We start from the raw sequence: 13,846 nt of genomic DNA on the forward strand, positions 1-13,846 counted from the left end.
CTAAAAACACCCTTTTTTCAATTGTTATCGAAAACGTACGAGACGGATGAAAGAATTTTTCTCTTAAAGGCATAGTTTAGAATTTTTTTCACCTTAACACCCAAATGGATCCTCTTCGAAATTCCTTCAACCCCAACAAGCATCTGAAACAAGAGCATGATCTTCATTAATTTATATCGTTGTTTCTTAAGTTATTAACGGCTCAACCACTTACACTTTTCTTCTCTAATGTTTAGATTCGTAAGCAACCTGACAGGATCTTCCATTCTTGAAATTGTCTCCCTCTCAACAATTGTACCTGTAAGCTGAATTTTTTGCCCTGATTTTGTGTTCTTGTCCAGTTGCATCATAGATATGACAATTATTAACCATATAGGTCCCATCTTTCTGTGCAGTCTTTGATTGTTTTGCGTCACTATGTTTGCTCAAAGGGACTATGTAGTAATCCTTCTTAATTTTGTGATATGATAGTTCAATCAATATGACATTCTAATTACTTGTCGTAATGGTTAATCCAATTATCGACTGCCCAGGCCCTTTACATGCCAAGAAAATCACATCAAAGAAAGAAAAAGATGGGACTATTGATGGTATAAGTTGGAGAATTTACATGAGCACGCTGGTTATGGATTTCTTATTTATTGTTCTTCCTACCCTTCTTTTTCTCACTGTGAGTGCACTTTTGAACTATTGCTTGGAGTGTAATTCTTTATCATTTATACATCTTTTTATGAGTCTATTAATGGCAACTGCAAGACGAAACTTAGTTTATATAAAGACAACTCTCTTTATTGATGTTTAGAAAATCTCTCAAAACTAAACACAAGCTCTAATCTTGCTCATATGATCAACCACAACTTTGGTGATCATATATATATAGAACTATGAATTCCTTTTCCTAGTCCTATTACCTTATTACATGTCTTTCCTTTTCTTAGAACTAGATGACTTCTAATTCCCTTAGGATTACATCAATTTCCTAATCTTGTCCTAACCAGCTTGTTAGTGACTTCTATGTTGAAGTTTAACCAACATTCTCCCCGTTAAGCTTCAACCTTACCCGTGACATATCTTGTACTCCAATCAATTGTCTCATTTCTTCAAACTTGATCCGAGCTAATGCCTTTGTCAATATATCTGCTTTCTTCTCAGTTCATGGTATGTGTTCAACGTTGATGATCTCCTTCTCGATACATTCTCGTATGAAATGATACCTTTTGTGAATGTGTTTCGTCTTCCCATGAAACACTGGATTGTGGAGTTGCAGAATTATTATCAATCTTGATGAGAACTTTTCCAGGTTCTCTTCCTTTGATTTCACCCAACAGTTCTTGAAGCCATATTGATTGTTTAGCTGCTTCTGTTGCAGCCATAAACTCAGCTTCACAGGATGAGAGGGCTACAGTGTCTTGCTTCTGTGAACACCATGTAATAGGTGCTTCACCTAGATAAAATATATGACCATTTGTACCTTTTCCATCATCTTGTTCAATATTATGACTGTTGTCACTATACCCAACAATTCCTTTTGATCCTCCTCGACCATACTTCAACCCACAGCTGATTGTTCCTCTTAGATATCTCAATATCTGCTTTATTACATCACCATGAGACTTGCGTAGACTCTGCATATAACGGCTTGCTACTCCCACAGAGAAAGCCAAATCTGGTCTTGTGTGTAATAAGTATCTTAGGCATCCAACATTTCTTCTATAACTCGTTGAATCAATCTCTGCTTCTTCTTGTGCCTTTGAAACTTTAAGCCCAAACTCCATTGGTATCTTAGTTGGATTACAAGTTTCAAGTCCTGCTTCTTTCAGAATTCTCCTTGCATAAGCTTCTTGTTTAATCTGAATCCCATCTACTCCTTGATGGACTTCTATGCCAAGGTAATAAGTGAGTTTTTCGAGGTCTGACATCTCAAACTTTGATGACATTTCTCTCTTGAACTCATTGATCACCTGAAGGGAGTTGCCAGTCAAAAATAGATCATCTACATAGACTGCAATCACAAGAAGCGTTCCCTTTTCTTCTCTTCTGTATACTGATGTTTCTTTAGAGCACTTAACAAATCTGATTTCTCTTAAGATTTGATCTAACTTTGTATTCCAGGCTCGAGGAGCTTGTCTTAGACCATATAGAGCTTTTGATAACTTATAAACCTTATGCTCTTGTCCTTTTACTTCAAAACCTTCTGGTTGTTCAACATACACATCTTCTCGCAATTCACCATGTAAGAATGCTGTCTTAACGTCTAAGTGGTGAATTTCCCATGAGTTTGATGTTGCCTCTGTAATTAATAAACGTATTGTTTCAATTCTAGAACCTGGTGCAAAAACTTCATCAAAATATATGCCTGATTCTTGTACATATCCTTTAGCTACAAGCCTTGCTTTGTATTTATTGACAGTACCATCAGCATTCCGTTTTATTTTGAAGATCCACTTAAGACCAATCACTTTTACCCCACCTGGCTTATCAACTAGAAACCAAGTCTTTTTTCTGTTGATTGAAATAATTTCTTCTCTACATGCTTGTGTCCATTTAGTCGAGACCTTTGCTTACTAAAAATTCCTTGGTTCATAATTAACAGAAAGTAGCATAATCTCACATTCTTCTGCAGCTTGAAGAACATAATCCTCCAGATACTGTGGCTTTTGTATCTGTCTTGTCGATTTTCGCAGTGGAATGGGTTGAGTTATTCCATCGATCTCTTCTTCTTCTTCGTTATTCTCAGTGTTTTCATTATTCTCTTCTTCTTCTTGATTAAAATTATTGTTTCCATTGGTATTGATGATTATGGGTCCTTCGCCTTCATCAATTACTTGGCCCCATCTCATGTGAAACATTCCTGGATCCCTACTTGGTCCATCATTAGTTTCTTTCCAGTTCCAGTTTGCTTTTTCATCGAATACCACATCTCGACTCACTATTACTCTTTTCGTTGTTGGATTGAATAATCTGTAAGCTTTGGATCCAGGCTCAATTCCTAGATGCACAAGAGTCTGAGATCGATCATCCAGTTTCTTAAGAGTTGCAGAATCAACTTTTGCGTATGCTTTGCAACCAAACACTCTTAAATGATCTATGTTTGGTTTTCTCTTTCGCAAACTTTCATATGGAGTCATGTATTTCAGATATTTCGTAGGTATCCTGTTTATTAGGTATGTGGAGTGTCATACAGCTTCTCCCCATAGATAATTAGGTACCTGCATAGCCTTTAAAGAACTTCTTGTCATCTCCATTAGAGTCCTGTTTCTCCTCTCCACCACTCCGTTTTGTTGTGGTGTATATGGTGCTGTGAGTTGCCTTTTGATTCCATTTGACTCACAGAACTTGTTGAACTCTAAGGAAGTGAACTCTCCTCCTCTATCAGTTCTAAGCATTTTGACCTCCTCTTTTAACTCTTTTTCTATCAGATTTCTGAAAGCTTTGAATCTGTCAAATGCTTCACTCTTTTCTTTCATAAGAATAGACCACATATATCTTGAGAAGTCATCTATAATAAAAAATATGTATTTGTTATTTACAAGGGTTTGTGGTGTAATAGGACCACATAAATCAGCATGAAGAAGCTCTAATGGCTTTGAGGCTCTGAATGTTGTTGCTTTTGGAAAACCTTGACGCGTTTGTTTCCCAACTAAACATGATTCACAGATCCTTGATTCATCATTTATCTGTGGTAGCCCTCGAACCATCTTGTTCTCAGACATAGTTTTTAAGGTTCTGAAACTTATGTGTCCTAACCTTGCGTGCCACTTCCATGTCTGATCTTCCAGTCTCATATTCAGACACAATGACCTTCCAATCATGAGACTTATCTTGTAGAGTCTATTCTGTGAGCGTGAGACTCTAACTAAAAGTCTTCCACTTGGGTCATGAACTGTTAGATAATCTTGTCGCATTCTAACATCACATCCAACTTCTGTAGCTTGTAATAAACTTAGAATGTTGCTTTATAAGTTTGGGATGAAGTAGATGTTTGTGACAAGCTTCTGTTCTCCGGTCTTGCTCTGAAATAGAATTGATCCTTTCCCTTCAATTTCTACAGAAGATCCATCCCAAACTTCACTTGTCCTTTGATTTTCTCATTGAGTTCAGAAAAGTAGTGTCTCTTACCAGTCATGTGATTGCTGGCTCCATTATCTAAATACCGGATTCCTTCTTCTCCATCCTTTGATTCGTAGTTCTTTGGTATTAGTTTCCCTTCGTTTAAAAATACAACTTCGTGCATGAAAAGAGATGTATCTGATTCCCTTGTTTCATTCTTGTTTGTTTCTTCCATCTTTTGTATTCTTTCAAGGCATACAGAGGAGAAGTGTCCTGGTTTATCACATCTGTAACAAATAATGTTTGATCTATCCTTCTTTTCTTTCCCTTGGTTTTGATCATTCTGACTTGTTGTTCTATCTTGTGAGTTAAACCTTCCTCCCCTTCCTCGGCCTCTGTTTCCTCTACCACCTCTTCCACGACCTCTTCCTCTTGTCGTAGAGTTTTGTTGGTAAGAGTTTGTGTACAAGAGTTTTCCTTGAGTTTCTCCATTGTTTTCTTCATCAAGGATTCTCTCTTCATATGCTTTCAATCTTCCAATTATATCTTCATAGCTAGTCTTCTTTAAATCTAAGACTTGTTCGAGAGAAGCTATGATATGAATATACTTGGATCTTGGTAAACTATTGAGAAAATTCTTTACCAGTTTATCTTCATCAATGGATTTTCCAAGTGACGCAGCTTTCGAGGCTATCTCTGACAGCTTTCTTGCAAAGCTATCAATAGTATCAGTGTCTTTCATCTTCACTCTTTCAAATTCAGACATTAAGGTTTGCAGACGGGCTTCTTTAACTCGATCAGCTCCGAGATTACGTGCCTTTATTTGATCCCAAATTTTCTTTGAAGTTTCTTGTTCACCAACTTGTAGAACAAGACATTTTGGTATTGCTTGAAAGAGTAATCCAATGGCAACATTGTTTTTGTCTGGGTCCAATGTACCAGGATCAATTGTTTCCCAAACTTTGTAGATTTTCATCAGTACCTTCATTCTCATGGCCCATACTGTGTAGTTTGCGGCGTTGAGGATTGGAACTTGTATTGATGGTGGCGTGAACTGTTTTGCACCCACAATGGTGGTTTCATTTTCCATGGCTCAGAGACAAGCTCTGATACCAATTAATGGCAACTGCAAGATGAAACTTAGCTTATATAAAGACAACTCTCTTTATTGATGTTTAGAAAATCTCTCAATACTAAACACAAGCTCTAATCTTGCTCATATGATCAACCACAACTTTGGTGATCATATATATATATATAGAACTATGAATTCATTTTCCTAGTCCTATTACCTTATTACATGTCTTTCCTTTTCTTAGAACTAGATGACTTCTAATTCCCTTAGGATTACATCAATTTCCTAATCTTGTCCTAACCAGCTTGTTAGTGACTTCTATGTTCAAGTTTAACCAACATCTATATTCATGTCAAGTTCTAGCAGAATGGACAAATATATGTGCGATTTGCTTGATATTATTGTTGCTCTTCTGCATTGGAGACAAAAGGTAAAAGTATGGATCATCTGGTTGTTCAAACTCTTCTTTCAGTTGAATTTGTTGCTCACATAACTTTAGAGTGATGGAGTTTGCTCAGTGAGAGGAGACCTTTACATTTCTTTCTATACGTCTTATCTAGATTAGGTTCATATTCAGAAAGAGGATCTGACCTTGCATATTCTGTTAGGGAAAATATTTCAGCATATAGAGTTTCCATGGTATGCATTCTAGTTCTGATGTTAATATATTAGTTTGTTACATTATTTCGTGCTTTTGAAGTCCTACTTTCCCTCATAAGGAATGATGTGGTTACACTGCAGATGATTGTTACGTGCTTGTGCATCTTGGCTGTGGATTTCACAATATATATATCCTAGGCGATAAGCTAAGACTGAGACTAACTGTACTGGACTGGTAAGCTCCTTCTTGCTTGTTCCGTAAATTTCTTGTCCCTTTTTACTCCCAATAGTGGCAAACAATTTCAATGGATAATCAATTAATGGAACACTAGTTGACTTTGATTGTTCCTGAGAAGCACAACAAGTTCATCTCAAATTTGACAACATTTGGTTGTTGTCGAGGTGCTATACATTTCTGTAATTCTCTGTGACATTGTAATATTCTAGCATCTGAACTGGTCTGTTACTTAATGTCATTCTTGATTAGTTAACATACATCGAGAAACTAATCTTAGGAATCGGGGTAGGATCATTTGTCCTGGCAAATTCTTTAGTTTCAAGACAAGCACGGAATGTCTCGTCAATGCGAGTCATTTCTTGCATCTTTTACTTACAAATCTGATAAATGCGTACAGAATTGTTACTTGATTGATGTACTGGACTCAGTATTGCACTTATGTTCCTTGTTAGAAATTTTTAGCCCTCACAAATTAGAATCTCTCATCACCTCTTTTGACTATTATTAGTACAAACTTTGGCTCCGGAGCCCTTGTTTCATTACTTTTCGGAAACATTGCTTAATCATCCCCAACCTTGTTACAGCTTTCTTTGAAGAAAATATCTCATTAGTGTTGAATATCATCGGTTAGTATCATTTATTTTCCAGTAAATGCATCTAGCACAGAGAAACACGATATCGTTTGCAGTTATTGAAAAAATAAATCAGTTGCAGCGATTCTGTTGTGAGCCAACTATTGCTGTGAAATGATATTCATGTGTCTTCTTGTGTAACTGTTAACTAATTTGAATCCCTTCCTTTTATTTAATGAATTCCCTAATGATACTTGTGGATGTGGACTGTAAGCAAGAGAATATGATGACTATCACCAAATTTTTGGATTAATGAAACAACTTTTATCCTTTTGTGCTTTGTTACCCGCTTCTTATGAAACTTGGAGAAATTCTTTGAATGATTTATTATTGCTGAATTTGTACCAATATCTTTTCTTTTAGGAAGTGGAAGACCGTTCTTCAATCAACGAGTCCAATGATCATCCTATGAAGTCATGTCAACTAAAATTGAAATGCGCCTTGCTAAAGCTGAGGAAATCAACTTGACATCTCTTGAATATACCAGTGAAAATACAGTTCAATAGAAATTGAACTCGCCAACAGATAGGACATTACGCTTGTTGTATGGACTTGCACCAAAAGTTTGATAGCAAGAGTAACAGAACCATATAAGTAGTGAGAGGGATGTTTGTGGGTTTTAGGAAAACTAGGCATACATGTTTCTGTTTCATTAATTGAATGTATATAACCTATTATTCTTCGACTCAATCTTTATAAGCATATATACTGGATATCTGATTGGAAGAATTTGTGATGCTTTGTTCGCAGATTAATTGAATAATGCTCTGTAAGGTTGGAGAACAAAGCAACAGCCATTAGGTCCCTTAGCAGCTGCAAGATTTGTAAGTTAATGTAGTATTTCATTATAGTGATTTAAGTTAGAAGGACTTAGGAATTTTGTAACTTGTATGAACTGAACTTAGGAACTAAGTATGTTTCTGTGTATGTCCATTGAATGAATGACATAGTTTGTTGTGATAGTATACATTTGTATCTTGTTAACTTCAATTGAAGAATCATTTTTTTCATAATGGTGAATGTGGAAATGAAATTGAATGAATGTGTCAAGTTTGTATATCTGTGTCTGTCCATTGAATGAATGATATAGTTTGTATATCTGTGGAATGATGAATATGGGGAACCGGGAAACTGCAGGGGGTAAATGTGGGGGGAAATGGATTTTGACCAGGTCAATGAAGACCACACCTTTTTCTTTTCCTGTTTCAAAAAATTAGCAACGCCTATTTTCTGTTGCTAAATTAGAACCAGAACCAATATCATTTAGTTCCCGGTAGCAGGAGTATTCCTGGAACTAGCAACAACTTAGCAACGACAGGATTTGGTTGCGAATAAACACCGTTCGCACCGGCAACGGCCATTGCGAATCCCCGTTGCTGACCAAGAGTCACAACGGGATGACGTCGTTGCAAAAATCTACAACACGCTGTTTTGCAACAGGTATCTTCCGTTGCGACCCCAGCCAGCAACAGCCAGGGCCATTGCTAATTCTTAAAAAATGGTGTACTGCTTGGTTTATTTTCTTTGCACCCCTTAAATTATTATGTATAAACTACCAGAGGCCTGAAAAATGATAACTCCCCCATTTTCTTTTCTTCTCCTTCTATGTGTCTGCTGCTGCACCACCATAACAACAGTAACATCACCATCATCACCACCACCTTAAATCATCCAGTCACCGCCAATACACAATCATTCACCCAGATTCCTCTTCAACAACAACCAAATCTCACCAGAAAAAAATCCGCAATCACTTCAAAATCCAAACAGTCAGAACCTAAATTTGATTCAATCAAAGGAATTCACAACTCATGAACACTGGATTGTGCCATTTGCATCTCAAAATTTGAAAAACAAGATCAATTAAGAACAACACAATCTGTTCTTTCTATTTTCTTCTCAGCAACACTACTTACCTGTTCTCCATCACCAGCTTCACTGCATCGCAACACAACCTCAAAACCGCCATCAATATGTTCTTGGCCATTTCAAATCCGACAACAACACCATCAAATCCCAAATCTCAACTTCTTCAGAAAAGCCTAGCTTCCAATTCTTGAATAACACAACTCAATAAGTGAAATCATCAACATCTTTATCTTCTTCTAATCGCAGCCAAATACAAAGCCCTTGATTTCAGCTCCTCAATCTCATACCCTAACTCTCCATGAATCGATCAAACCTTAAATTCTTAACTCAAATCAGTTCAAACCCACTGAAATTGTTTGAACCCTCGCTATTATCAGCGCTGTAATTCTCGGACAACGTGGACTCAATGGCTTCAAGTTCATCATTCATTTCAAACACACCACCATTGCTGCTTTCAACCAAACTATCCACAGTTGATTCAATCATCAGATGGAGTTACACAGGGATTTGATTGAGAAACTGTCTTGGGTTTCTGGGATTTTAGGTTTTGGGTAAGGAAAATTAGCTGTCTAGGATTTTGAAAATCGTCATCATCATCAAATACTGATAGATTTAGAGTATATAATTTGGATGATTTGAGGTTTAATTTCTGGTTTGGAGGCATGATTTTGGTGGGGGTCTTCTTCGCTACTTGGATAAAAATTGAGCTTGGCTGCAAAAAAGTGAGAACGAGTTTGGGGTCTTCTTCGCTACTTAGGTGAGAATCGTGAGAGTGAGTTGTCAGTTGGGGGTGGATTAAGAAAATGTTTAATAAGTCGAGGGCTGTAAAAAGAAAAAAAAAGTCAATAGTTAGACAAGTCACCATGTAACCGAGTCAACACGGGTCAACGTTGGTCTTTAGACCAAACGCAAAGCCTGGACAAATGTTAGACCAAACCCAGGTTGAGGTCAAAAAGTAAGTACCAAAAACCAAACAACCCTTATTAATATATGGAGGTTGATAAATGTATAATCTTACAGGTTAGGACTATGATTTTGTATCCGGTTATTGATATATGGAGTATTAATATACGAGATTTCCCCCCTCTCTTCTCTCTCTCCCCTCTCTCACTTCTTCTTCTTCTTCAACAAAACCATCACAAACAACCCTTCTCTGCTCAGATTTGGTTCGTTTTGGACCGAATCTGAACAGATTTCTTCACCATTCTTTGCTTTCTATGTTAGTTATTTTGGCTTAGTTATTATCATGTTTTCTACTTATCAACACTAGTATATATATATATATATATATGGTGGTTTTATCTATTCTTTTGAGGTTTATCTTCGCTTTAATGGCGATTCTTGGTTATTGACATGAGTTGGGTTTTAAAATCAATAATGATGCTCTCCAAGGCGACGAAATCTTCATCATCAACTTATCCGATGACGGAATCTTTAACGGTGATTTCTTTGACGACGGAAGCTGCATCACTAGTTACAAGAGATTTGAGCAAATCACTCCTATTTTGGTAGCATACATTTTTAAAGAAGAAAAACTAACTAAATGGTTGGATTTTAATGCCGAGAAAATCCATTCCTCCTCTTATTTAATCGGATCTTATTCATACTTGTATTTGTCTTACTCCGGTAATCCTTGTCTTTCTCTTCTCAGATTTCTCGGTGTCATATTTTTACGGTATGTTTTTATTACTTTCTATTCTCATAGTTTCGATCTTAAACTCATTGTTATCTCGAATTTCTAGTAATGAAAAGTTCCCTTGTTTATAAAAAACAAAAAAAAAAGTATTAATATATGAAGAATCTACTGTAGCAAGGTTTGAAAGGAGAAGTTGACAGGCGCAGAGCCATCTTGAAGCTGCACACCCCATCCCAATTGGATCGGAACCCCACTTTTGACTATTCAAGCCAATTTTTGACTATTATACTACCTTCGTCTCATTATTAGATGACCTATTTAGTTTAAAATTTTATCCCACTATTAGTTGACCTATTTCATTAAATAAGGAAATATTTCTAAAATTATCCTTTTGATTGATTATCGGTAGTACAAGAAATATGTATAATTTGATATCCATGTTTATACTCGTTATGTAGGTGTTTTAAAATGATTTTCAATGATACAAAGTTTACGAAAATCCGTGATATAGTTTGAGAGATAAATTATTTCTAAATTTTACAAGTTATTATCCATAAGGATATAATTGTAAAATATACTTAAAAATACTCTCTTCTATTCCTTGCCCTAAAAATCATGCAAACTTCAACTAGGTCATCTAATAGTGGGACGGAGGGAGAAGCTTATTTTGCATCCTCGCATAGTGTCAATTGGTGGCTCGTAGACCCATTCTTCACAACCTGCCTCCCCTTTGGAAGTTTGTGGAGTCGAGCTGTCGAGGGCATGAGTTATTTACTTTAAATATATATCCGGTTCTTTTTAGTTAGACTTCAAGGACTGGAAAAGGATTTGCAGTAATCTGGTGTCTAAGGTTAATGTACATGTCGGAGGAAAAAAAGGGAGAAAGTTAATGGTCATAGAATTGCAAAAAGGTCGATGACTAGGCTTACTGACTTTAGATATTGCTTGCTGTTCTCGATCGGGGGAAGTCTTATGTACTTTTCAGTTAAAAAAGAGGTTGTTAAAGTGTGATCATTCTACGAGATAATCTGTTTTATACGTGTAAGCTTGTTAGGACCCCAAATGTAAGACTCTTGTTAGCTAAAATCAGCTAAAACGTTTAACAACCTGCATTTGCTTTTAAGAATCGACACGTAGCAACCAGATATATTTTGTTCCTCGAGAAATATCTTTATGTTCAGGTTATTTAAGACACGTGTTGAGTTGATTGGTAAAAAGCTAAATGAAACAGTCCATAATCGATCAATAATATTCTGCTCTCAGCAAAGATTCTTTTTTATTAGAGATCTAAACACGTGTCTATCGTTGCCGAAATTACTTTGGCTAAAGTTACCAACCACTGTTCAGCAAACGCGTGTGGACCTATTTCAAGACTAGGGAGTATATAAATGTCCAACCACTGTCACAGGTTAACAAATTCTCAAATCGCGAAATTTTTTGTTTTTCTTCATTTCAGCTCATAAAAAAAAAAAACAATGAACCAGAGATTAAGATCAAACGATTTATCAACAACATCAGATAGTTCATCAGGAATTCTTGATGAAAAAGTTCTCTATTTAGTCTCTCAATCAATCAATTGGGATCCACACATTCTATGTTTAATGGCATGTGTTTGTCGGAAAGTAAGCGCCGTCGCGAAAAGAGTACTATGGAGAGAATTATGCATATCACGAGCACCTCGTATGGTCGAAGGAATGGCGCCGGCGAATGGAAGATTGAATGGTGGTTGGGACTCACTAGCTAAGATTTTATTCTACTGTTGTGGCGGGAAACCCAGTCCAAACTTCCAAGTGGAACAAGTCCTGAAAGGTCATTTCGCCAGTGCTTCTCGGTTTTCCAAGACTTCTGGTCAGAGTTTCTTGATCAAAAAATGTCAAACTGATGTATTGTACATTTGCGATCCTTGTGAACATGGTACTGGTAATATTAATGCTGCTGGTGGTATTGATGGTAATGACGATGATTTGGGTGTTTTCAGAGGGGTATTTAAAGGATTTGTGAAATCAAAAACTAGAGAGTGTTTAATCAAACGACAAATACAGTTTGAACATCATGTTCGATGTCCTTACTGTAAGTCTCGTGTTTGGAGTATGACATTGGCTAAGCTTGTACCAACGAAGAGTGCTTTGAGAAAACTTGGGTCTGTTGATGCTAGTAGGTTGGAGTATTTTGTTTGTGTGCATGGTCATTTACATGGGACGTGCTGGTTAACTAGATTATCGTCTGATGATGATGATGATGAAGATGATGATGATGAGAACGACGAACCGGTGGGATCGAGTAGTACTGGAAAAACAAGTTCAAGTGGTGAGGAAGTTTTTGAAACATTGATTTGTTTATGAACGAACAATTTTCTCCTCTTTTTGTCCTTTTTTTTTAAATGTTTTTGGTTTTTGTTTTTAAGTGTGTGGCGAGTAGTGATAGGATTTGTTGTTTTTGAAGTTTTTAAGGTTTATGTGGCATTCCAGATGCTGCATTTTTAGTCTTCAATTTTGGGTTCCTGATAGTATTCCATGTAAGTTGTTCTCATTTTGTAAGTTTTAGTTGTTAATGAAATTTTGGTTTCCTAATAGTATTTCAGTTCAAGAAGTAAACGTAACGAATTGATTTAGGCTTAAATTTTGAAGGTTACTGCATAAGTAACTACAATGAGATTAAGGAAAATAACCGATCAAATTAATCCGAAGTTTCAAGGGTTTCGTATCTGTTGTCGTCAAATTCACCACTATATAAACATGCCTCAGCAAAAAATATACCAAAAAGTAGCAGCAGTTCAGTATTCAAACCCAAGTAAATCAATATGCCTAACACTACTGCACAAGTGACGATGACGGCGGTATTGTTACTAGCTTCCTTTGCAGCAATGTTTACGCCTAGTATTGGATCTAGTGTTGCACCGGCACCTGCACCATCACAATACAGTGGTCCTTTCTGGTACATTTTAAGAGACATTGCACCACCAGAACCTTATCCAGGATACTATAAATATTTAGATTCTTGCACAAGCAACTTCTCAGAAAAATGTTCTCTGTATGTTTTATCAGAGATGGCTATGAATACCAAGAGTATGACTTATGATTGTTGCCAAAAACTCATCAATAAGATTGGAAGGAAGTGTTATGATATGCTGGTAGAAACTTTCGATGGATTAATACCTCGCATATTTCCACCGGGCATATTACAGAGAGGCCCTATTGTTTGGAACAGATGTGTTCATTTCGCAGCCGCCCCAGCTCCGTCGGAGTAATGCAGTCCAGATTTTTTTTTTCCAAAATGAGAATGAATAAAGTGATCTTAGTTGTTGCCACTTAAAAATAAGTTTATCTATAAACCAAATTAGTTTGCTAGAGTCGAATTCTATGAAGTCTTTTTTATCATTATCAATCTGTCAGAGACTCAGAGGTGTCTCATCTTAAAAACAAAAATCATTGATCAATAAACCTATTGAACATGTAATCCAAATTTCGCAAAAGAAAAGCTCGATGCATGTCATCACTTCCCCGGGTCCAAATTGAAAATACTTCAGATTCTATCAACCATGCCATTCATGAGTGTTTGTACCCCATTAAGATGGTGCACGTGCGGTACAAGTTATTCCATACCGGTCGAATACGGTTTATTGGAGAAACTCATTTGATTTATTATAGAAACTCGTCGATTTATTAAAGAAACCCACATGACTTGTTATAGAAGACCAGTTGGCTTGTTTTGGAAGCCTAGACGGTTTATTAAAGAAACTCATTCAG

The 13,846-nt window shown here is 36.5% G+C and overlaps 1 protein-coding gene across 1 annotated transcript; it reads left to right on the plus strand.

Annotated features, from left to right (window-relative positions):
* The first annotated feature begins 11,575 nt into the window (after positions 1 to 11,575).
* LOC113285875 (EID1-like F-box protein 3) lies at positions 11,576 to 12,670 on the plus strand. The gene has a single exon (XM_026534645.1). The coding sequence runs from the start codon at positions 11,576 to 11,578 to the stop codon at positions 12,440 to 12,442; it is 867 nt and encodes a 288-aa protein (XP_026390430.1). The 3' UTR covers positions 12,443 to 12,670.
* The last annotated feature ends 1,176 nt before the right edge of the window (positions 12,671 to 13,846 follow it).

Source organism: Papaver somniferum, chromosome 1 (genome assembly GCF_003573695.1).
Source record: "Papaver somniferum cultivar HN1 chromosome 1, ASM357369v1, whole genome shotgun sequence".
Taxonomy (NCBI): domain Eukaryota; kingdom Viridiplantae; phylum Streptophyta; class Magnoliopsida; order Ranunculales; family Papaveraceae; genus Papaver; species Papaver somniferum.

Bases quoted from the DNA above. Each gene is read 5' to 3' on its own strand.
- LOC113285875 (XM_026534645.1), top strand. From the start codon at position 11,576: ATGAACCAGAGATTAAGATCAAACGATTTATCAACAACATCAGATAGT.